Source organism: Linepithema humile, chromosome 3, assembly GCF_040581485.1.
Source record: "Linepithema humile isolate Giens D197 chromosome 3, Lhum_UNIL_v1.0, whole genome shotgun sequence".
In the NCBI taxonomy this organism is placed as follows: Eukaryota; Metazoa; Arthropoda; class Insecta; order Hymenoptera; family Formicidae; genus Linepithema; species Linepithema humile.
This window is the reverse complement of record NC_090130.1, coordinates 30,489,672-30,511,796: the sequence shown is the minus strand read 5'-3', so window position 1 is coordinate 30,511,796 and position 22,125 is coordinate 30,489,672. Positions and strand designations below refer to the sequence as shown.

Here is a 22,125-nt window from a genome sequence, read left to right as displayed (position 1 = left end):
CCATCATATATGGACCCGAAACGACGCTATTCCTTATTCGTTAGGGCCTCTTTCTTCCTATCTCAGTTCAAGTAACCTAATCATCTAAACCCAATCCTATTAGCTAAAAATGACGCCATCCTCCCCCACATTAAAAATTTTCTCGCAAGACTAATTCCTATTCGATCCCCGCTCCAAAAACCTAAGATTTTCCAAAGGGATCTACCCCAAAGAAAAAGTATAAAAACCCGTGTTCTGGTGGCTCCGGACACAATCACACACAGTTTTTAAGCAGTTTTGCGCAGTTATTCCGTTTAGCTCAAACAGTTTTTTTTGAGTAGTTCGGGGGCGCGAATCAAAGAGTAAAGTCAGTTGATACCTTGTCGCGATCATCTCGTGGTGCATCTCAAGTAGAAGGCCCATCACCCTGACGACACCATCCCGCAGCAGGGTGCCCACGCGTTTACAAAAAAAGGGGTCCGACGCTCATATAACGCCTTCCCTCAACGGGGCGCCTGCTCAGAACCACCGAACATAGTCAACCCGATCCGAAACTATCCTGCAACGAGTAAGTCAGTTCATTTCTCTTTATTTTATTATTTCTTCTGTCCTCCCTCCGGAAAAATAAAACACTCACACACACACACACACACACACACACACACACACACACACATGTAAAGAATACATAAATAAAATTATTAACATATGCGATTAAGAATTAAGTTTTTGTATCCTAATTATAAATTTAATCAAATTAAAATGTTGTCTTTAGTAAATTAAACTTTTGTTCTTTTTCATTTAACCACACCCTCCTCGTTCGTCACCCCCCTCACACCTTCCCTCTCAAATTGCGCACAAAGGTTCCGCCCCGGGTAATAGGGATTCAATTCCTTGACCCAAAAAGAGAACCACGAGCGGTTGACTTGTTGACGGAGTAAAAACGACTCTTCCAGTCGCTGACCCGTCGCAAGTCCTAAACGCGCCGCTCGGCTCGTGCGGTCAGACCCGTTTACGTCGATCGCCGAGCCCAACGAAAAAAATTCTACATCTATCAGGACGTAACACTCACAACGACTCAGTTTAACAAAATGAAAGTTAATAAGGCAGTAAATGTATTTAATCGAAATTCGAGCAGCGCATTGAATTATATGAGTGAAAAATATTATAATGAAGAATATAAAACAACAGCCTTTTTTATCGAAATAATATTTAAATGGTTTACTTTGATTACTTTAAGGCATGCCTCAGTTGCGTTGGGAAAGAAACCTGAAAGTGTAGAATCTGAAAACAAATTTAATGAAGCTGTTAACTTTTTAGAGTCATTTATTGAATTATTTCGAACCATGAAAATTGGAGAAAAGAAAGATATATTTAAGCCAGTCCAAGTCGGCGTAGTGATCACAACAAATTCTTACATTCAACTAACTAAATATTTAATTAATGAACGCGGATTTTTGTACGTATTGGGTAGCCGATTTACAAATGACTGTGTTGAAAACGTATTTTCAAATTTGAGAAAGAAATTTCCTACACCTAATGCGTTACAATTTCAACAGAGTTTGAAACTTTTGAGCGTTTCTCAGTATATGCAAAAAATGAAAAACACAAATTATGAACAAGATGATGGTACTTTACTTGTTGATTTTTTAAAACGTTCTCGACAGCAGGAAACAAAGATTATTAGACAAACATTATTAGAAATCCCTGAAATTCCTGATTATATTGAAAATAAGATTATTGAATTGGATAATAACGAAAAAAATGCTTTTTATTGTATTTGTGGTTACATTATTTTTAAAATTTACAAATATTACAAAGTTTGTGACGAATGTATATATTCTGCAGGATCTAAAAAATATAATTCTAGTTATAAATATTCAACATTTCTTTATATGCGTTGTTATAAACCATTGACATTGTTCTTTGTAAATAATAAAACTTTTGATTATTTTTACAAAATGGAAATTATAATTCGCCGATATTTATTATTTTTAAGAGGCGTAAATTGTGATTTAGTTCAATTTTTTACACAAAAAATGAGTAATATTAAATGTGATACTTTAAAAAATTGTCATAATTTATCTGACAAAATTATGATATATTTTATCAAATACAGAATAAAAATTAATTGCCCAAAAGAACGTCTGCGACGTCCAATTTTTAATAGCAAGACAATGGCTATGCACTCTATTATTAAATATTGTAAAACTTATGTATTTTTATCTTTTTTAATAATAAATTAATTGATAATAAATTGCAAGTGATTCTATTTTGTTTTATTCAATTCAAATTATATCGTAATTATAGTAAAATTTCGACAGCAATGATTGGTCGCGTCATATTCTTTCGTGGCCAATCAAAAAGGGGACAACTTTGGCCGGACTCTTACTTCTAGGGACTCTAGTAATAACTAGTAACTTGTAGTAACTTTTACGGAAATTTCATGGAATTACGGCTCCATGAGACACAAGGAGATAATGGGCTTGTTCGTTTTAGCTACACTGGGGCTGCTCTGGGTCTGCTCTACACAGGATAATACAGGACAGATAAATAGTTTGTCCTGTATTATCTTGTTTAGAGCAGACCCAGAGCTGCCCCAGTGCAGCTAAAACGAACAAGCCCAAAGGCTGCGTTCCCATTTCGTCTCACTCAGTGCAGTATCCAGTGGCCACCATTTTACTGGATACTGCACTGGAAAAGCGTTCCCAAATTACTGGACTGGCTAGTGGCTAGTGACCAAAATCTATAGAGAGAAGGTTACCTCAGTAAAACATTGGGCTTGTTCGTTTTAGCTACACTGGGGCTGCTTTGGTTCTGCTCTACACAGGATAATACAGGACAGATAAATAGTTTGTCCTGTATTATCTTGTTTAGAGCAGACCCAGAGCTGCCCCAGTGCAGCTAAAACGAACAAGCCCATTGAGTAAAAAGAAACAGGAGGGAGCGTTTGGTCTTAAAAGTGCGGACGGAAGTGACTATATAAAGTGGTCGCTCAAGATGGCCGCTCAAGGGCGCCAATATTGAATGACTTGTTATGTATAATTAGGAAATAATGTACAATTTAAAGAAAATAACTATAATATGCAACAATAATACCAAATTTTAATGGCGTTTTTCATTGGGATTGTACTCGTGCAGTATTTCCATAAGAGCAATGTTAAAATCTAAAATCTAAATTTATATTAAATCCTTCGTCCTTACAAAAATTTATCCATGCATTTCTTTGATCCGGATTTTTCGGAAACCTGTTTGTGAGTGAAAATTATTTAGTAATTATTGTGAATCTACAATTTCACAATACTATACATATGATTATAATCTCCAAAATAAAAATCTCATTATTGTTGATAATACTAACCGATGAAACGTTATTCCATGATTTCGAGCTGCTGCTGTTATGCCACAAGCTCTACAGTATACCATTTTGATCGTTTATTTCAATACACTGTTGCATAAAAGACTATACACTGCATATTAATGCGTACGGCGTACGGTATGCCGCTTGCCGCAATGCTCGAGCATTCCCTCTCACTTTCAAAAAGTGGTCGCTCAAGATGGCTACCATGACGTACATCCGTCCGCGGATTTACCTAGTCCTGGCTAGTATATGCTTCCTCCTATTTCTTTTTACTCAATGCAGTAAAACCGGTTGAAGGCGAAGGACGATGAAGTAAGGGGGGGAGTTAGAAACAGCTTGACGGCGAGGGGCGATGAAGGAAGGGGAGAGCATGATGATCTCATCGACAAACAGTAGCTGTCTGAGATAGCTTCTGTTTGCCGATGAGATCATCATTGCCCCTCTTGCCGCTCGTCCCTCTCTGCATTTGCCCCTCTTGCCGCTCGTCCCTTTTTGCGCATGAGGTAACTTTCTCTTTATAGATCTTGGATCTACAATAGGTGTAGTAAGCTTTAGGCCGTAAGAAATTGTCCATTCACAGACGAATGTGTAAAGAATAATTGACTATGATTGGTCAATATCTTATGGCTTAAAGCTTACTACACCTATTGTAGATCCGGCCTTATACTTTTGTGTCGTTTGTAGCTGCGTTCGGCATTGCAAATCGGAGGCATCCGTTTGCTCTTTCACCTAGAAAATCTATACGTATACATGACGAATACTATAGATTTTCAAGGTGAAAGAGCAAACGGATGCCTCCGATTTGCAATGCCGAACGCAGCTTGTGTCTCTTGGTGGAAAACTACCTATAATGTTTGTTCTTTATAGCTGAACTGGCTGCACTAGTTTAAATTTATCTTTTTTCTTCCAACGTGGAGGAAAAAAGATGAACTCTGAACTAGTGCAGCCAGTTCAGCTATAAAGAACAGACCTATAGTCTCTGTTTACGTCTATGATAAAAATCAAGTACATCATATCTAAATATTCATGCATCATGACGTAAAATTGTGTTTGACAATTTAGCAGTATATGAAAATTAAATCGTAAAAATAGAAGATAAATATATAATGAGTTATACGATATTAAAATAGCTAATTACAATTTAATCTTAGATGTTTTAACTTATAGTTGTAGTGCGCGAATATCTAGGTACGATGAGTTTAAATATGAATGCATAAATAATGATGTATGATTTATACAGTCTTGCGATTTCGAAACAAAGTTATTAACCGTTATTGACATATTGAACAATTAAAATGGCCAATCCTTATAGTATTATGGAATATTATGCGGAACACGAAGGTTACAAGTGCGGATATTGCAAAAGTCCTAACACAAATTTCAGTCATGGTGAGTAAAAAGACAATTGTATATTTGTTATTTAAATGTGTAAGTACTTTGCTTTATGTTTTTTTAGATATTTTTATGTCATTCTAAAATTCAAAATGGACATGCTTCTTTTAATTGAAAATTGTATAAAAATTTTGAAACACCTATTAGATTTAACAATACCAAGCACTATTGTTTGTTGTCAGGCATGTGGGCGCATTCGTTAACAGTACAAGACTATCAAAGCTTAATAGACAGAGGATGGAGACGAAGTGGCTGCTATTGTTATAAACCTACAATGAGTCAAACCTGTTGTCCACTTTATACTATTAAGTAAGTAATATTTGTTTTGATTTAAATTGTGATTATTATGTAATGAAATAAAATATATTTGATCTAAAAAGCAGAATATGAAACATGTATATATAATTTTCAGATGTGAAGCACTAAACTTTAAAATATCAAAGTCACAGAAAAAAATTTTAAAACGTATGGTTAAATTTGTGAAAAATGAATTGACAAATGATAATGCTGAACATATAGATGCAGATCAACATGATAATATAGGTAAAATGTATAGAATTTTAAAAGATCTTGATACATAAAAATAATATTTATGATAAAACTATCTCTAACAGCCATTTTATATTTATTTGCATAGATATAAACAATGAAGAAGTAGTGAATCATGCAAAATATCTGGCAAAAGCACAAAAAAATACATCAGAAATCAATGTTTTATTTGTTGATAATGAACTCGGTGGAAGATTGTCTATTGATTCTGCAAAAGCCAAAAGTGAGAACACTAAAAAGTTCACTTCTGCATCAAATAGTAATCAGGAACAGCTAACAAATTCTGACAACAAGAACACTCTGCATGTTAGAAACGAAATTACCAATGTAGTGCCTTGTAAAAAAGCAAAGCTCTTACGTATAGAACGTAAGCAAAATAAGTTGTTAGCACAAGGTAAATCACAGACTGAAATCGAGAGCATCATGAAAGAAAAGAAGCAACAGAATTGTGTGAAGACTTTAGAAGAATTATTTGAGGAGGTGTACACTGGCTTGAGAAAGTTGGAGGTAATACTACATCAACAATTAAATTCTAAAACTATTGTTTATTTTACCAGATGTTTCCTGATCCCTGTTATAAAATAATGTTATTCTTAATTGTACACATCATTTCTGACATGGTTCGCTTTTCTCCAATTTTTATCATTAAAAGCGAATAAAACAAAAATTTACAAATGGCAATAAATATTTGCTAAATATGCTGGCTCTTTGAAAAACTAATTAGAAGTGGCAACGTATTTATGTTTCTATTACTACATTATATCACAAAATTTGTATGATTTTTCTATCATACATTTTTGATATTTTAGATTTTAAATTAAATGTATGAATTTACATGTATTTTATTACGATAGTTATTTACTTCATTCTCTGGATAGATTTGTGTTAAGTTAACGATTTTTGTAAGATGAAACTGGTTCGAACTGCACCGATGAGTCCTGAATACCAAAAGATCTCAAAAAAGTCGTACGAAGTTTACAAAAAGTATCAGACCACAATACACGGAGTGCCGGCTGAGAAGGTCACAGAGCAACAATATACAAGATTTCTTGTTAAATCGCCTTTGCAGGTAACCTTATACGGTTATTCTATAGAATACCAATTATTCTATATCCTGTTGTCACATGTGCGTTATTTTAGATCTTTCAATATAAAACTGTTTAAGGCATACCTTTTTTGAAAAGAAAGATAGAATTCATAGATTTGACGCGAAACAACTTAGATTGCTGTAGCTGCAACAAGTTACGTAAAAAGGCTATGCGCTTTTGATTCAATCTTGTTTTTATTTGTTATCAGGAGTTAGATTAGCTCTACTCGAAATAATACAATTACGTACGTTGCCGTAAATCGATAAGCTGTTTTGATAACGGCCAGACAAATATAGAATATATAATATATGTATAAATGCAACTAATATCATGATTGGAGCAAAGTGGACCTTGTCTTCTAATTGATTAGGAAACCTGTGTACGTTATTATTATAATTGATGATGGTAATAGTATGTAATTTTTATGTCAGACTCTACTTATTAGTTAAACATTGCAAATTTTACATTCGCAAATGTTTATAAATTTGTTAGATGAAATTGGTGAAAGTGAGGTCGGAAGAATTTCTTAACACTTTCGATGCAAGCGCAAATCTCTATAAAAAATATCAAATGGCAATTCATGGCGATCTACCGGACCAATGCGATAAAAAGTCATTCTTTAACTTTCTTGTAAAGAGCCCCTTACAGGTACACTTTGTATAATCACTTTATATTTAATTACAAACGATGTGAGAAGTAGTTTTGAAAATCTCTTTATTCATTATGAGAAGAAGAATATTTTATATGAATTTGTTATACAATGTTTTGAAAGCGCAGAGTCTATAGTCTGCTTATTAAAGATACTATCAATATTTGTAAATAATTGTTATAAAGATAAAGCGTAATAGCACCTGAAGTAATGTGACATTTTAAAGCAATGGACACCCGACAGTGGGCCACTTCAAGGATACGGCTCTTTTCACGAGCAATATTGGTTAGATAATGAATTAATAGCGGTCGGCGTGATAGACATTCTGCCGTTCGGTATTTCGAGTGTATATTTCTTCTACGATCCGGCGTATAGTCAACTTTCTCTGGGAACCTTTAGGTTTGTATATATTGTTCTATAATGGAAATTGAAGTTTTGTTTACCATTTAGAATTGTGGTTAAATTTTCGAATGGCTATATAATTTGGAATAACGTGTTACTTTTAGCTCTTTGCGAGAGGTTTATTTAACGAGGCAGCTCAACAAAGTTGCGAATAATCTGAAATACTATTACATGGGTTTTTACATTCATACGTGTCCGAAGATGCGGTACAAGGCCAGAATGCGACCGTCGAAGCTTCTGTGTCCGGAGACGTATGTGTGGTGTGATATCGAATCCTGTCTCGCTAAATTAGATAAGGAAAAATATTGTCGTTTTAACGGTGATATTGATGCGATTGACGAAGATGGTATAGTTGACGTTCGTGAGGTATATATCTTCCAAAACTATTTTACATTCTTATCGCAAACACGATATTTACAATTCTTGGTGTTAGTAAAATTTAAGTTATACGATTTGTTAAGTTTTGATAAATTATTTCATTAAAGTTTTTATTATTTCACCACTAAAATGTCTTCTTTTTAGGTATTGGTTTTATATAAACAAATTGCGATGCCATATAAAAAATATAAAGCACAGCAGAAAACATGCCAGACAATGCGAGAGGAAAAGCACGAAGTAGAAGAGTATGCCAGTCTCGTTGGAATGCCTTGTGCGCGAAGGATGTTACTTTATCGTTATTCTAGTTAGAGAGTAATTATCCAGTTCGTAAAATACATGGATAATATTTAATAGTAATATTAAATATTTTAGTATTTAATTCACGATCTCGAAAACCTAGAAATTTTTTGGCTTTAAAGATTAATTGATGATTGATACTTATGTACAAAGAAATTGCCGAAAAATTGTTGCTTTTAAGGTAAGAATATTAGATAGCCATTAATTATGCAAACGGTTGAATCCTATTAATCAAGGTAATGTAAGGTATATTAATAAATTATGTATATAATTCGTTGTATACAAGCGACTTAGTAGAGAAAGGAAGAATTAATTTCCAAAGAATTAATTTTAAAAAAATTTTGTCATCTTAAATAATTTTTTAAGTGTTAAGATTTATATAATTAAATAATCTAATTAAGATAAAAAATGATTTATTTATTCAACAATATAATGATAGGTACAAACATATGAAAAAAAGTTCAATGCAACGACATTCTGAAGTTAAATAACGAATAAAATTGTACTACACTAACGAATGATATGCAGTCAAATTTTTTAACAATCTTAATTTTTCAGACTTTTTAAGTTCAAATTTTTTAGAATTTTTTTGAACTCTGTTCTAATTTTCTTATATTCTAATCTTTTAGAATGTTATAGAATGTTAAAAAATAAATTTTTTTAAACAATTTAAATTTTTTTAAACTTAAAAAAAACATCTCTAAAAGATTAGGATGCAAGAAAATAACTATTACAATCAACTTTAATAAAACCTTTTTTAAACACGTCATTATTTTTAGAAAGTTTTTTGGATATTTTATGTCAATTTCTTATGTCATTCAGAATAATATCTTCATCTTTATCTTGTCGCTTACGACGTTATTAGATTGAGAATTTTGTTGAGATTGCAGATTAAGTTTGTGTAGTATCGGTAGGTTCCTTTTTCGTTTGTCCAGCTTCCACATCCTCCCTTGGTCCATCGATTGGTCGAAGCTCATTCCAACTCTGTATATTACCGCTACCACCAAACAAAAATATGACCATACTTCCGATACACACCGCGGCGCCCATCCAAAAGAGTATTTGCCATCTATCGATCGGATTCTAGGACAAAGAAAAAAAAGTTGTGAGTTTATATTAAAATTTACATTTGAACATTTTACATGCGAGCAGCGTTCGCATTATATTTTTATGTTACTTGGGCTGAGTTCCACTTGGTGATCGCAACGCTCGTGAACATTATCTATCTTTCTTTAACTTTCGATGAAAAACAAAGATAAAATGATTCCACAAGCGTTGCGATCGCCAAGTGGAACGTACCTTTGGACATTTATTCGATATATTTTGAATTAACTTATTGAAATTTTTAGTTACATTGCCAGATATGACGCATAGTATATATAATTTGATTATATAAAAAGGATATGTGTAATTTGATACATAACATCTGAATCATTAACTTTATGAAAATATATACTGAGATATCAAAGTTAATTAAATTAATTCCATATATATTTTAACGTTTCAGGTTGTATATCGAAGATTCGATTTAAATCTTAGCGCGCGAAAAATTGCACGTAGATATATCGATTAATGTGTAGGATCCACAATTGCATTTGCGCTTAATAACACATATCTGTATAGTCGCTTCAAGATTCGAGGTAACATACATGAGGTAACATATGAAATTATGATAAATTATGAGCATTTCAGAGGATGATAATAAGCACTAGTCGCTCGATCTTGGTCGCATATTATATACAATTACAAGATGTAACTGAAATTGAAAACCCGAGAATGCCGACGAATATCTGCGATAAGCTGTGAATGTATAAGTAACAATGGTGCGACGAAAACATGCAAACAAACAAGCGAAACGTGTAATCAAAAAAGGAAGGAAGCACTTGAAAATTTTTTTGCACTTCGCAATTCTTGCATAATGCCGTACATGCGGCAATTTTTTTCGTCCTCGCTTTGCGTAGTCAAAATTCTCAAAAGGATTCGTCATTTGTGTTAACGGCGTTGTGATTAAGATTCATGAATAATATTTTTTACAAACGTTTCGGATAAACACAAGACACTTCATTCCGACAAATATATTTTATATACTCGTATATTGCATATCATTATGCAACATGAGCAAGATCGATAACTCGGAAGCGCATAAAAACTTAATAATTGGTTTTATGAAAAAGCATTACACATGAATTCACAAATTACATGGTTAAACAATTGATAATTATAAAGCGGGTAATACAGATATACAAACAAAACGCCAATTATATTATTTTATATAACTTAATTATATAAAATATCAGGGTTTTACGTGGATGAACATTTAATGTGTGATAATTTCTTGCAAAAAGGTAGTTGAATTAAAAAATTGCAAATCTAAATTTTTAAAATAGGAATTAGATTTCGAGTACTGACTTACTTTCTGTTGTTTTTATTCCTGTTTCCTCGTTTTAATTCATTGTGAACAGCAAGAAATTAAAAACGATGAATTCTTATCCCGATTATACATTTATATATTAATATTAATTAATTCAATATTATATAAATAAATTTTTTTATTCTTTTTGATTCTGCCATTTTTACAGATTTAAATTATTACAACGATAGCAATGATTCTTATTTGACTTCGGGAAAAATTAATATTTATTTTTCATTAAAGTAATCAATTTGCAGCAACTTACCCCATGTTTACCAGCTACTTCTTCGACTATTGGCGGAATGATCATACCAGAGATGGTACCGACCGTGTTCATGATGCCATAAAGGAAACCGGCAAAGTTCGGTGCGAGATCCTGATTGTTCGACAGATTGGAGATAAGCGCAGCGCCGTTAAAGCTCAGTGCGAAGAACAAAAAGACATTTGCGAGTACGAAGTCACAGCCAACGTAGCCGACCAATATCAAGAAGACACCCGGTATAAAATGTGCTAGAAAAATGAAATAATATTCGTCACATTTCTAACGTAAGTCTCTAATTTCGATGTGTACATTACCGGATATCACAATCTAGTTTCGAAATACGATTACTAATAATTTTGATAACGCAAACATAGTGAATATATGCATAATTTATCCTCAAATAAAGTCGATAACTTTTATCAAAATTTGTGAACTCTTTCTTGTTAAGAGATATGATACTCAAAGTTCTTATTATCGATATCTTTAGTTAGAAATTTAATATTCAAACTTCCCCACACAAATATTCACGTATATATAAAAAATACTTAAACATCTAAAAATATTTAAACATCTAGAGCTATATATTTTTTTTAATTTTGTGATACTTACAAAATATAGTTGCGAGCTTCCGTAGAAGAGTGACACTGATAATCTGTTTCTGCTTGATAGTGTCTCCTGCCCAACTGAAGAAGAATCCAAATAGCATCCTGCCTCCCCATGGTAAACCGGCTACAATGCCGCCTCTCGTCAATTGGAATCCCAATGCTTTAGTCAAGTACAGCATCAGCGAATTCTGATAAAAGAACAGCAGAAAAAGATTCCCGAAGTGGCATGTAACTAAACTGAGAAACGGCACCGACGTCATTATTTGCCGACACGGCGTCTGCTCCCACTTGGGTTTTTCGGGGCGAACCGTTCCTGCTTGCATGCTGAAAGCAATCGCAATTGTATTTTATCGGTTCTTCACGGCATTTCGAAGGAACATCGAATAATTATCACATTCCGGCGACTCACGTTATAATGTATTCTTTCTCTTCGACGGTAATGCCAGGATGCTCGTTCGGTGAGTCGAAGGCGACTATTGCCCACACGCCGATCCACACTAACATCAGTATGGACGGTATGTACCAACCTGATTCCCAATTCATGCTCTCCGCGATACCGGCGATCATCGGGTAAGTGAGTATTGTGCCGAAAGTGCCGCCCAGCAAGGACCAGAGAAAGCGCGCCCGCTCATGCGGCGGCGCCCACTTGGCCACCATAGTGTGACACGAGGGAAAGATCACACCACCGGTGATACCGACGATGATCCGGGAGAACAGCAACGCACCCCAATGTAGTTGCGCAAGGATCGGACTCACCAGCGAGATTATCGCGGCCACCAACGACGTCCAGAGGACCGTCCTACGTGGTCCGTATCTCAGCGACAGCCAACCGCCGATGAAGTTGCCCGGTACATTGCCATAAGCATAGGCGGCGATCAGTTGGCCGCGCACTGTCGGGGTCCAGTCGAACGGCTGGCCGCTGAACAACTCGATGGGAGCATCCGGAGGTCGCGCTTCAATTTGACGACGGTGTAGTGACCGCAAAACTTTGTCGTCCTGCTCCTCCAAAATATAATTTTCCAGGTTACTGCCCGGATCGAGCAAGTTGAAGACATCGCGTCGCCGACGCGCACCGTCATCGACGAAGCATACGCCGTCGTTTGTAATGTTCCTCGGCGGCTCCCTGATCATTGGCACCACCAGGATCGGTATCTGCAGACGACATGCATAGCTGGTCCAACAGGCTGTGAACATCATCACGCAGATCCATATCCGCATCGGCATCCATCCTGCGAATGATAGATTAAGAAAAATGTTACAGGTGATCGTTTTTTCTGCTCTATAAGGATTTTTTAATCAAGATATTTCATAAAAAAAGTTAAATTTTGAAAGAGGAAGGAAAACAATACACTAAAAAAATAAGAAATTTTTTTATATATTGTTGCCCTTTCCTCTCGAAAACGACTTTTTAGAATGTTATCTGGAAAAGTTTTTTTTTATTCGGGGCATTAAAAAGGGAATAATCCACTTTAGCCTAATAACATTCGTTATATCTCTCTAATCACATTTCGACGTGATTGCTTCCGCAATATAATCCGCGCACTTACGTAAAAGTTTCCATATAAACGTCGGACGAACGTTGAGCACGTTTTCGCGCAACGCCCGCATTTAGGAATGCTCGAACAGGAAATGGAAAAATTTGCACTCGAGCCAGTTGACAGAATTGCGATACATTACCATGTCAACGGATTCGTAAACGATTAGGTTTTTTCATGTATCGCAGCGAGATTATTTGCGTTTTAAATTTTGTCGATAGGTTCAATTTATTAGAATCATTATCGCGCCATTTGCTTGTACACGCACACAAAAACGATTAAAAATTAGAAAAGATTATATTCGATTTAAAATTATGATTACAATCTAATTTTTTTCGTATTTTTAACTGCAAATTCATCACAATATTTTATGTGCACAAAAAATTCGAATCTTAAATTGTATCTGGTTTAATGATATTATTTTCGGTTGTGAATAATCGATCTTCGCACCTAACACAGCCGTGATATTTACAAATTGTTATTAGAATTGCTAGAATAAGTTATGACAACAGTTAATGAAAAGTTTATTCTGTAGGTGCATTATATTTCTTGGAACTCTGACGTCAGCAATAAAAATCGAGACGAATTTAGCCGTTGAGATAGAAAGATTCTCACACGAACCAGGAATAACTGGAAACCACCTGAAATTGCGAGTTCTTATATCTAAAAATTCTTACGTCAACACCTTGTTACATCCTTGTTAGAACAAGGATTTATTAAATATTTCTCGAAGTGCGAAACGCGAAATCTTTGCGAAACTCGAACATGTATATGAAAATTAAGTGAATAAATTATTACAAGATAAATATAAACTATGCACGGAAGGAACACTTTTGTTGAAAGATTTAAAAAATTGTGCCAGATACAGCATGTACCTGATATAATGCAAAATTAACAATTACAAAGAAACCGAAATCATATTGATTCTGCGATCTTTTTTTTAATTCTATATATTTTAAAATGTTTATAAGAGAACAAGAATGTGCTTGAACCAACACTTAGAACCACTTTTGAATTTGACTTCTACAATAGTAAAAATCAATATTAAATTCGTGAAACTTTTCAAGGAAAGTAAATTAGGCGATCGAGTAGATCTGTGCGCAACAAGGTTGAGTAACGGGCATTCAGAAACTGTGTAAAAATGCTAAAAGTAAAAGTAAATATACATCTAAAAGATCAACAAAATTTTTCCATTCATCTAGAATCGATTGATTGATAGAAATGGATTAATGAATTGTGAAATCCATAAATTCATAAATTTGATAAGATTCAAAATTCACAAGTGTCTTTTATTTCAGAATAACGAACAAAATATCAATTGTGAGTTTTTATATTTTGATCAAAGCGGAATCAATTTTGCAAAATAGAGTTAAAAATCCCAGAAGTACTAGTTTATTTTATATTGTATTATTATGTAGAAAAATAAAATTGTGAAATAGACGAAATGTTAAGGGACAAAAGTTTTATTAATATGACGATGACCGTTGAGAGAACCATGCGTATTACAATCTTTTGTAATACAAATTTTTGCTTTTTGCAGAAGATGAAACTGTAAGAAAATAAAAACTATATTCATGCAGCAATGGGATACTTCATAAATTGTGCAGTTTAACATTTGACGATGTAAGACAATTTCTGCGAAAAGGAATCAACAGAGGAAAATTTTACTTACGTGGTAAGACTTTATAGAATGATTTGTGTAACTTTTTAAGTTTTTCTACCATACTGCAATCTCAATTCAGGAATTTACAGCAACAGAAAGTCACACACTCAAATCTCACAAATTCACAACATTCTCGAGCATTCAATTTTGAAATTTTATTTTACGTCACAGAGTGAAAATTTGAAATGACCATTTGACTTTGACTGGTTGTGGCTCGTCTAGTTCTACAAGAGATGTAGCATCGAGACGTTGTATTTATACTCCCCTCTCTGGAAAAAGTAGAGATCAAGTAGGGAAGTATGTAAGGGTAGTGATCACTATTTAACGTTTTTCACATGGTACTGTATATTTAAAATAAAGTAAAGGATTCTTTAAGTCATTTCGAAAACAAAAAGCCAAATATTTATCTTGAATTAATCTTTCCTTTCCCAGAATTGAAATTGCATATATAGTAAATAAAAGTTGCTGTAATAGCTCATAGTTGTTTAATGTTAAATTTACAAGAAGAACAAAAGAGAATACAGTTATACAAATTTACAAAATAGAAAAATGAAAATTATTTAGCTTCTAATGCAAAAGAAATGCAAATAAGTCGGTTTTATTCAGATTGTATATCGAACTTGTGTTAAAAATTGCAATTATTTATTATTGCAATAAACATAATTACAAAACAGCGGTTTAAAAGCAAAGGACCTATGTATCGATATAGCGCACATTTAGTGCTATTGACCGATTATGCAAACGTAAATCGCGCGTGCAAACATCAAGCATTCATCTGTGTGAATGGTGCGCCAGTTTATGTACGTTCCATTGTATTTCATAATATAGTGATTTATTTAGGTCTAGGTTAAACCTCGACCTAAAGTGGCAAATTTTGAGTCGATAAGAGCCGATAAATTTTATATTTATTTCAGCAAACCTAAGCAAGCAAGCAATCTAAGTTTGTATTATTTTTCAAGGAATCTGATGAAAAGGAACCAAGGAGATTCCAAGAAGACAAGAACATTCATGAATTTTCCAAGGATTATTACGTTTTACAATCTGCTCATTCTTTCGGGAGTTTTGTTAATCATTAATAACTATTTAATGACAAACAGGTATGAATATTTTACTTAATTAAATATTAATTAAATGTCGAAACTAACTACTTTCAAAGCGCACGATATTCTGTTGTCAACGGGCAACTGCCCATAATCAATATTTTCTCTTTCTCTTAGTATCTCATCTTAATATTAGTATATATATTAGAAATGCCATCATTTTTATGATTAGAGTTAATTTGGGTAAATTTGGGTAAATTTCGATAAAAAATTAAATTCTGATATTTTAAATATTTCTCTACGGTTATGATGCAAGGAAATTTTCTGACCAATTTTACAAGCATCGATATTTATCATTGTTTCCTGTAGATAGTCCATTTTATTTCCTGTTGCTTTTACATGAAGAGTATCTCGGACAGAAATTTTAAAATCATAGGTTTTTATCTTGTTATAAATCTTTTATGCATCGTTTCACCATTTTCATGGCAATGACATTCGCATTGCGAATCATCTTTTCGTATTTTGCTTTCTACCGGCTTTCTACTCATTGACTGCATCGACCAGCAATATTAACTTCGTTAATTTCTAATTCACGCTAATTTCCGAAATTTCATCTTATAGCGATTCCAAAAAAGATATGTATTACTATAATAAAAATGAGACAATGACTAATTGTGTTAGCATCTATATATAAAATAGAACTAATTTACATTTTTATTGCGTAAATCTTTTTCTTAGAAATTTATTAAAAGTTTTAATCGATTTTCTTAGGATCTTCTGACGATTATCTAATGTTTAATGTCTAATAACTATCTTTTTATACATAAAACTTATACTCATTCAAAAAATGTTGGTATTTTATATATTTTTAATTTATTTGTTTTTATTTAAAGTAGCATAGCAAAAAAATTATGTCCACTCTTGATGTTCCATTAGCAAATAATTATTAAATTAGGAAAGAAGAAAAATAGACAAACTTTGTAATCAATCTAATACGTAACACTTCTTTTGTTTTACAAATTGTCCAATATTCAAAATAGACTTTATTTAGAATTAAATTGACTTTGTTATGTAATTTTTTATTAATCATTTAATTTTTAATTTATATGCTTAGGTGATGTATTTTGAATCAATTAATATAACTTACATTACAGAAATTATATGGTTAAGTTTGTGCGTGATATGAATACGCATATATCAGCTTGTTTGCTTATCATCATTTCGTACTGACATTATGACGTACAACGGTACAACGGTCGAACATTCATTCTCGATTTGTGAGCTGCAACGAGTGAATTTTACGTTTCCGACGAACGGCGACAGTGTATATACCTGCTAAATCTAATTTGCTAAATTTTCATACAAATTTGGACGTCAAAATGAAGAACGGAAATCAAGTTTTGGCCGAGGCCTTGAAGGAACAGGTATTCTTGATATTTTTTTAATGATAATTTTATTGATGTTAATTCGTTTTTGGATTGCGAACTTATAGAATTGTTCGATGTTATCGGAAAACCCATGTATAAATTCCTTCGAAGAAACATTAAATTTAACGAACTCCAATTTTGTGTATAATGGTTCAAATATTTATGTAGTGTGTTTTGTTATGAATATCACACAACGATTTAAAGGTTATGGTCATCGGAGTGCATGAGTTTACATTCTCGCTACAGTTTTATCACGCTGACTTTATAATGAGTTCAAGATCAGATTTATTTTTTCTTCAGATCCACTAAAAGTCATTTTTCAATTTTATCCTATTTTATTTTTAAATTGATGTGTTAAATTCAATTTTTATTTTTTATCATATCCTTACGAGTGTTGATTTATTTTTTATATCTATAAAAAATTGTTGACGACTTTTGCAGTACAGTAATAATTAAAAATAAATTAGATGCATAATATTAATGAAAGCAATAATAGTTCTTATATAAGTTATATAAATTTTTAAGTTTGTGACGTTGAATAGAGATAATAATTCATTAAATGAGCAAGAATTTTAAATTCATGTTCGAAAAGCTGAATAATAAAAACATTTGATTAAACAATTATGACAGTGACTATTAGAATAAACAGAGAATAAAACAATGGTATAATTAATTTTGCAGCGTGCTTATCAGAAATCAAATTCGTGTAGCGCGAATGCAGCTCTTATCACGATTATATATACTTACGCTTTTTTCGCGATGCAATTAACGGTGTGCGCTCACCGCACTCTTGATTCATGACGGATTTTACGATCGATTCACTGTACATCCATCGCGTCGAAGCTACTGCAGCAAGTGCAGAGTCTGCCTCTTATTTTCATTTCATCCGAGTGTGTTATCAATGGATGGATAAATATATGTTGCATCACATGCCACGATCAATGAACTTTTAGCTCAATGTTTTTTAGCTAAAATAAATACATACGAAAGGGGAAGATTAAGAATAAATGCAGCAGTAATTGACTATATAATGGCTTAGCCTTAAGTTTATTTTCAAGCGCATCTAATTATCTATTATTAATTTTTCTCATTTAATTGTGAAACATTTTAAATTACATATTTTATTAATATAAAAGTGTAAGAAAAAATACATCATATACAATATATTTAATTATATGCAAAAATATATATTTAACAATGAATATTCTAGAATAATATTTTCTTGTGCGTATATTGTGTTTTCAATAAAAATTTTATGATTGTTTAGGGTTTAACGTATGTCTTTGGGATCATGGGCCATCCTGTGATAGATTTGGCTTTAAATATGCAAGCCGTCGGCTTGCAATACTTAGGTTTTAGGAATGAACAAGCTGCCTGTTATGCTGCACAAGCTTATGGATATTTAACGAGTAAGTATCATTGCGTCCCTCGATAGATAATCAATTATTCCAATATTAACATATTGTCAAGTATTATTCATATGTATTTGTTTCTATTATTTATGTGCTATTATTTAAAAAAAAAACGGGTTTTTATTAGTTTTTATTTTCTAACAGAAGTAAAATTACGTTAACAAAAAATAAAGAGTTAATATAGAAATTAAGTAAAATAATATTGCAAAGAATATAATAAAATAAAAACAATAAAAAATATATATAATATTAGCAATTTCTTATACAGGAAAACCCGCAATAGTGTTATGTGTCTCTGGTCCGGGGTTGTTACATGTTATTGGCGGTATGGCGAACGCGCAAGTAAATTGTTGGTGAGCAAAATTGGTCAGCATAATACGCGATTTTTATTGCTAGATCGTGTATGTGTGTGTAAAAATATATATTATATAAGAATACGTAATACATAGTATCTTTATTACGAAGCAAATACAAGCGTATGTGGAATGCAGTTTAAAAAATATTTAATTTTTTTTTTGTTTTGTTGTTTTTTTTGCGGATGTGCGCGACAAGTTCGTTGTAATTTTGTGTCGCGTGCCTAGAAAATTATCGTGGAAATTGTTCATCCAACTGTCATCTGACATTTGATTGCGATCTTGTAGCATTGATATTACGACAATGCAGCAAGGCAATTACGTTATTATGTCCTGTGGATTTTTCCTAATAAAAACAAGACTTGGACATGCAACGAATATCTTTTTTTTATAAAAAAATCCACGAAATAAAATAAATCAAGAGAAATTAATTTATATAAAATTGGATGTTTAATTGTCAAAATCAGAAATTGATTTTAAAATTGTTATAGAGATTTCTTGTTATTCGCTCTTTATTCAAGATTTGTGATTTTTCTTATATTTTCTAGTCAGAATTTATAACGGTGAAACGATAAGCTTTTATCCTAAACAATCAATTATTTTTTGGCAGGCCTGTGCTCGTGTTAGGAGGGTCTTGTCCGGAGGACCACGAAGGGATTGGCGGATTCCAAGAATGGCCACAGGTCGAAGCAAGCAGACCTTATTGTAAATATGCAGCAAGACCGCCGTCAGCTGTGCTCATACCGACACATGTTGAAAAGGCTGTGCGACTTGCCACTTATGGTAGACCAGGTAGGATTTTTTTTGACATTTTTTTTTACGACTTCTAGGATAGGTTCTAGATAATAGAAAAAATAAACAAGAATAATTAATCGTGATAAGGGAACGGAAATGTACAAGGGAGACGTATAATAGAAAATATTATAGAGCTGTGATAAATGAGATAAGATAAGAAGAGTTCAGAAAATTTTGAAAATTCAAAAGAATGCCTTTGACGCGCTACAATCTTTTCAAAACCATATCTCCGACTCGTATTCAATTATTATTACAAATTATAACATAGAAAATTGTGTTGCGAAAAGTTTTAATAAAAAATTGAAAAAAATCTTTAAGGAAAGAATAACTAATTATTTAGCCCATCTTTATCAAACATCGTATAAATATATTTATATTTTCTATAATTTTATATTTTATATTATATTCCACTACTTACAGGCGCCGTTTATCTTGATTTACCCGCTACATTATTAAATCAAAATGTAGACGAGAGTAAAATAGTTAAGGTTTCACCGTGCCCACCACCGCCACTATCCTATCCTGATACGAAATTAATTAAACAAGCAGCAAATTTATTGATAAGAGCGAAGAAACCTTTGGTAATAGTTGGCAAAGGTAAATGTACATAAGATTTGCATGGATAGAAAATTTTTACCCTAATTATTTTTTGCTTTTACACTTTGTATTTTCCATAGGAGCTGCTTATAGTCGAGCTGAAGATCCAGTGAGACAGCTCGTCTATTCGACGAATATGCCTTTCTTACCAACGCCGATGGGTAAAGGCGTTGTACCTGATTCGGATGAGCGTTGTGTTTCTAGTGCGCGAACGTATGCTTTACAACATTCCGACGTGATTTTACTGTTAGGTGCTAGATTGAATTGGATGTTGCACTTTGGACGATCACCCAGGTTTCAAAGCAATGTCAAAGTCATACAGGTACTTGATGCATTTTTTGATAGTATAACGATGGTAAAAGGTTTTAAGTAACGCGTGAAAAAAACTTATTTCTATTTTACATCTCCATTTTTTATCATCTAGCAAAATTAAAAGCTGAACCTTTTATGAAGATCACCAAGATGCCAAACAATAAGTCTTTTGCATTAGGTTCTAAGTTTTTTACGTTAATATAAAACTTTGTAGATAGACTTATGCGCCGAGGAATTGCATAATTCCGTACCTTCCGCTGTTGCAATACAATCCGACATTGCGCCCGCCACAGAATATTTGATGAACACATTGAAAACTCAGAAATGGTGCGTTGATCGAAACGATCCGTGGTGGAAGGATCTTGCAGCAAAAGCTGAGAAGAATAAGCAACTAGTTCACGTGAGTATTAATTTAATCAGAAATTGAATAAAATTATTTTTTTGCGTAATTTCCACATTTTCTTTGCACAGCGGATGTCATTAGATACCAGTGTGCCTCTGAATTATTATACTGTCTTTAAACACATTCAAGACGTCTTGCCGAACGGTGAGTTGTATTATATACGTATTTCTGCATATAAATTTCGTCGAAGGTGTAAAATATATTTTGTTGAATGTTTTGCAGATTGTATTATTTGTTCCGAGGGAGCTAATACAATGGATATCGGACGAACCGTTCTTTTAAATAATCTGCCACGCCATAGACTGGATGCTGGTACATTTGGCACTATGGGCGTAGGACTTGGATTTGCGATTGCGGCTGCCCTTTACTGCAAGGATAACGCACCAAAAAAAAGAGTAATTTGCGTAGAAGGAGACAGCGCTTTTGGATTCTCTGGGATGGAGATTGAAACCATGTTTCGGTAATGTGTCTCGGAGAGTAATTAAAAGAGAAGTCGTTATTTTACGCGCGAAAAATATCAAATATAATTACACTGACTTTCTTTTCGCAGATATAAACTGCCGGTGATTATTATAATTGTGAATAATAACGGTATATATGGCGGTTTCGATAGTGAAACTTTTAGACAGATACAGTCGTCTGGAGATCCTACACAAGTGTACGCATTTTTGTATCTTCGTATATTAAATATCAAAAATTAGAAAACTTATATTTTTATTATATACATTTTTTCTAATGCTTGTATATGAAGCTATATATTTATATATAAAATATTAAAATTATATTTTTCAGAACACCTCCAAATTCATTGTCATCCGAAACTCATTATGAGAACTTGATGCAAATGTTTGGCAAAAAAGGACATTTTTGCACTACCGTGGAGCACATTCAACAGGCGTTAAAGCTATCTCTAAAGGTAAAACTGTTACCAAGTTGACTCTTTAAATATTGAAATGCAAAATGCATAAATTATAAAATATTGTTTTAGGTAATGGATAGTCCTAGTATAATAAACGTTATGATTAATCCGCAAGCGGATCGTAAGCAACAGCAATTCAGTTGGCTAACAGAATCAAAGTTATAAATATATGCGATATAAGATTGCTAAAATCAGTGAAGGTATATCTATAATTTAATCTTTTCTATAAAATATAAATACATATAAATACATCTATAATTTAATCTTTTCTATAAAATATAAATACATAATATAAAA

The 22,125-nt window shown here is 32.8% G+C and overlaps 3 protein-coding genes and 1 long non-coding RNA gene across 9 annotated transcripts; 3 read left to right on the top strand and 1 right to left on the bottom strand.

Annotated features, from left to right (window-relative positions):
- Positions 1 to 4,344: 4,344 nt before the first annotated feature.
- Ate1 (arginyltransferase 1) lies at positions 4,345 to 8,613 on the top strand. Of its 3 annotated transcripts, XM_012363002.2 has the most exons (9): positions 4,345 to 4,729; positions 4,915 to 5,041; positions 5,145 to 5,275; positions 5,370 to 5,788; positions 6,189 to 6,350; positions 6,862 to 7,017; positions 7,245 to 7,417; positions 7,525 to 7,786; positions 7,943 to 8,613. In XM_012363002.2, exons 1-9 carry the CDS (start codon positions 4,636 to 4,638, stop codon positions 8,105 to 8,107), a joined length of 1,689 nt encoding a protein of 562 aa, XP_012218425.2. In that variant the 5' UTR covers positions 4,345 to 4,635; the 3' UTR covers positions 8,108 to 8,613. The 3 variants fall into 3 exon arrangements, with proteins under 3 accessions (XP_012218425.2, XP_012218426.2, XP_012218427.2); XM_012363003.2 differs by lacking the exon at positions 6,862 to 7,017; XM_012363004.2 differs by lacking the exon at positions 6,189 to 6,350 and having other exon boundaries at positions 4,346 to 4,729.
- On the bottom strand, positions 8,492 to 18,020 carry LOC105669844 (sialin). 3 transcript variants are annotated; one of them, XM_012363005.2, is made up of 5 exons: positions 17,785 to 18,020; positions 11,782 to 12,601; positions 11,377 to 11,696; positions 10,771 to 11,015; positions 8,492 to 9,178 (listed from the first exon to the last, which is right to left on the bottom strand). In XM_012363005.2, exons 1-5 carry the CDS (start codon positions 17,864 to 17,866, stop codon positions 8,987 to 8,989), a joined length of 1,659 nt encoding a protein of 552 aa, XP_012218428.1. In that variant the 5' UTR covers positions 17,867 to 18,020; the 3' UTR covers positions 8,492 to 8,986. The 3 variants fall into 3 exon arrangements, with proteins under 3 accessions (XP_012218428.1, XP_012218430.1, XP_012218429.1); XM_012363007.2 differs by lacking the exon at positions 17,785 to 18,020 and adding an exon at positions 14,580 to 14,803; XM_012363006.2 differs by lacking the exon at positions 17,785 to 18,020 and adding an exon at positions 12,920 to 13,752.
- LOC136998630 (uncharacterized) lies at positions 9,064 to 11,015 on the top strand. The gene is made up of 2 exons (XR_010889214.1): positions 9,064 to 9,200; positions 9,603 to 11,015. It is a non-coding gene; the product is annotated as an uncharacterized lncRNA (long non-coding RNA).
- Hacl (2-hydroxyacyl-CoA lyase) lies at positions 12,495 to 22,079 on the top strand. Of its 2 annotated transcripts, XM_012363001.2 has the most exons (15): positions 12,495 to 12,633; positions 14,448 to 14,582; positions 15,530 to 15,667; positions 16,765 to 17,034; positions 18,305 to 18,446; positions 18,718 to 18,802; positions 19,413 to 19,594; positions 20,018 to 20,194; positions 20,275 to 20,516; positions 20,721 to 20,906; positions 20,978 to 21,053; positions 21,132 to 21,369; positions 21,460 to 21,567; positions 21,702 to 21,825; positions 21,898 to 22,079. In XM_012363001.2, the coding sequence occupies exons 4-15, from the start codon at positions 16,990 to 16,992 to the stop codon at positions 21,991 to 21,993; spliced, it is 1,701 nt and encodes a 566-aa protein (XP_012218424.1). In that variant the 5' UTR covers positions 12,495 to 12,633; positions 14,448 to 14,582; positions 15,530 to 15,667; positions 16,765 to 16,989; the 3' UTR covers positions 21,994 to 22,079. The 2 variants fall into 2 exon arrangements, with proteins under 2 accessions (XP_012218424.1, XP_067207743.1); XM_067351642.1 differs by lacking the exon at positions 12,495 to 12,633 and having other exon boundaries at positions 13,948 to 14,582.
- The last annotated feature ends 46 nt before the right edge of the window (positions 22,080 to 22,125 follow it).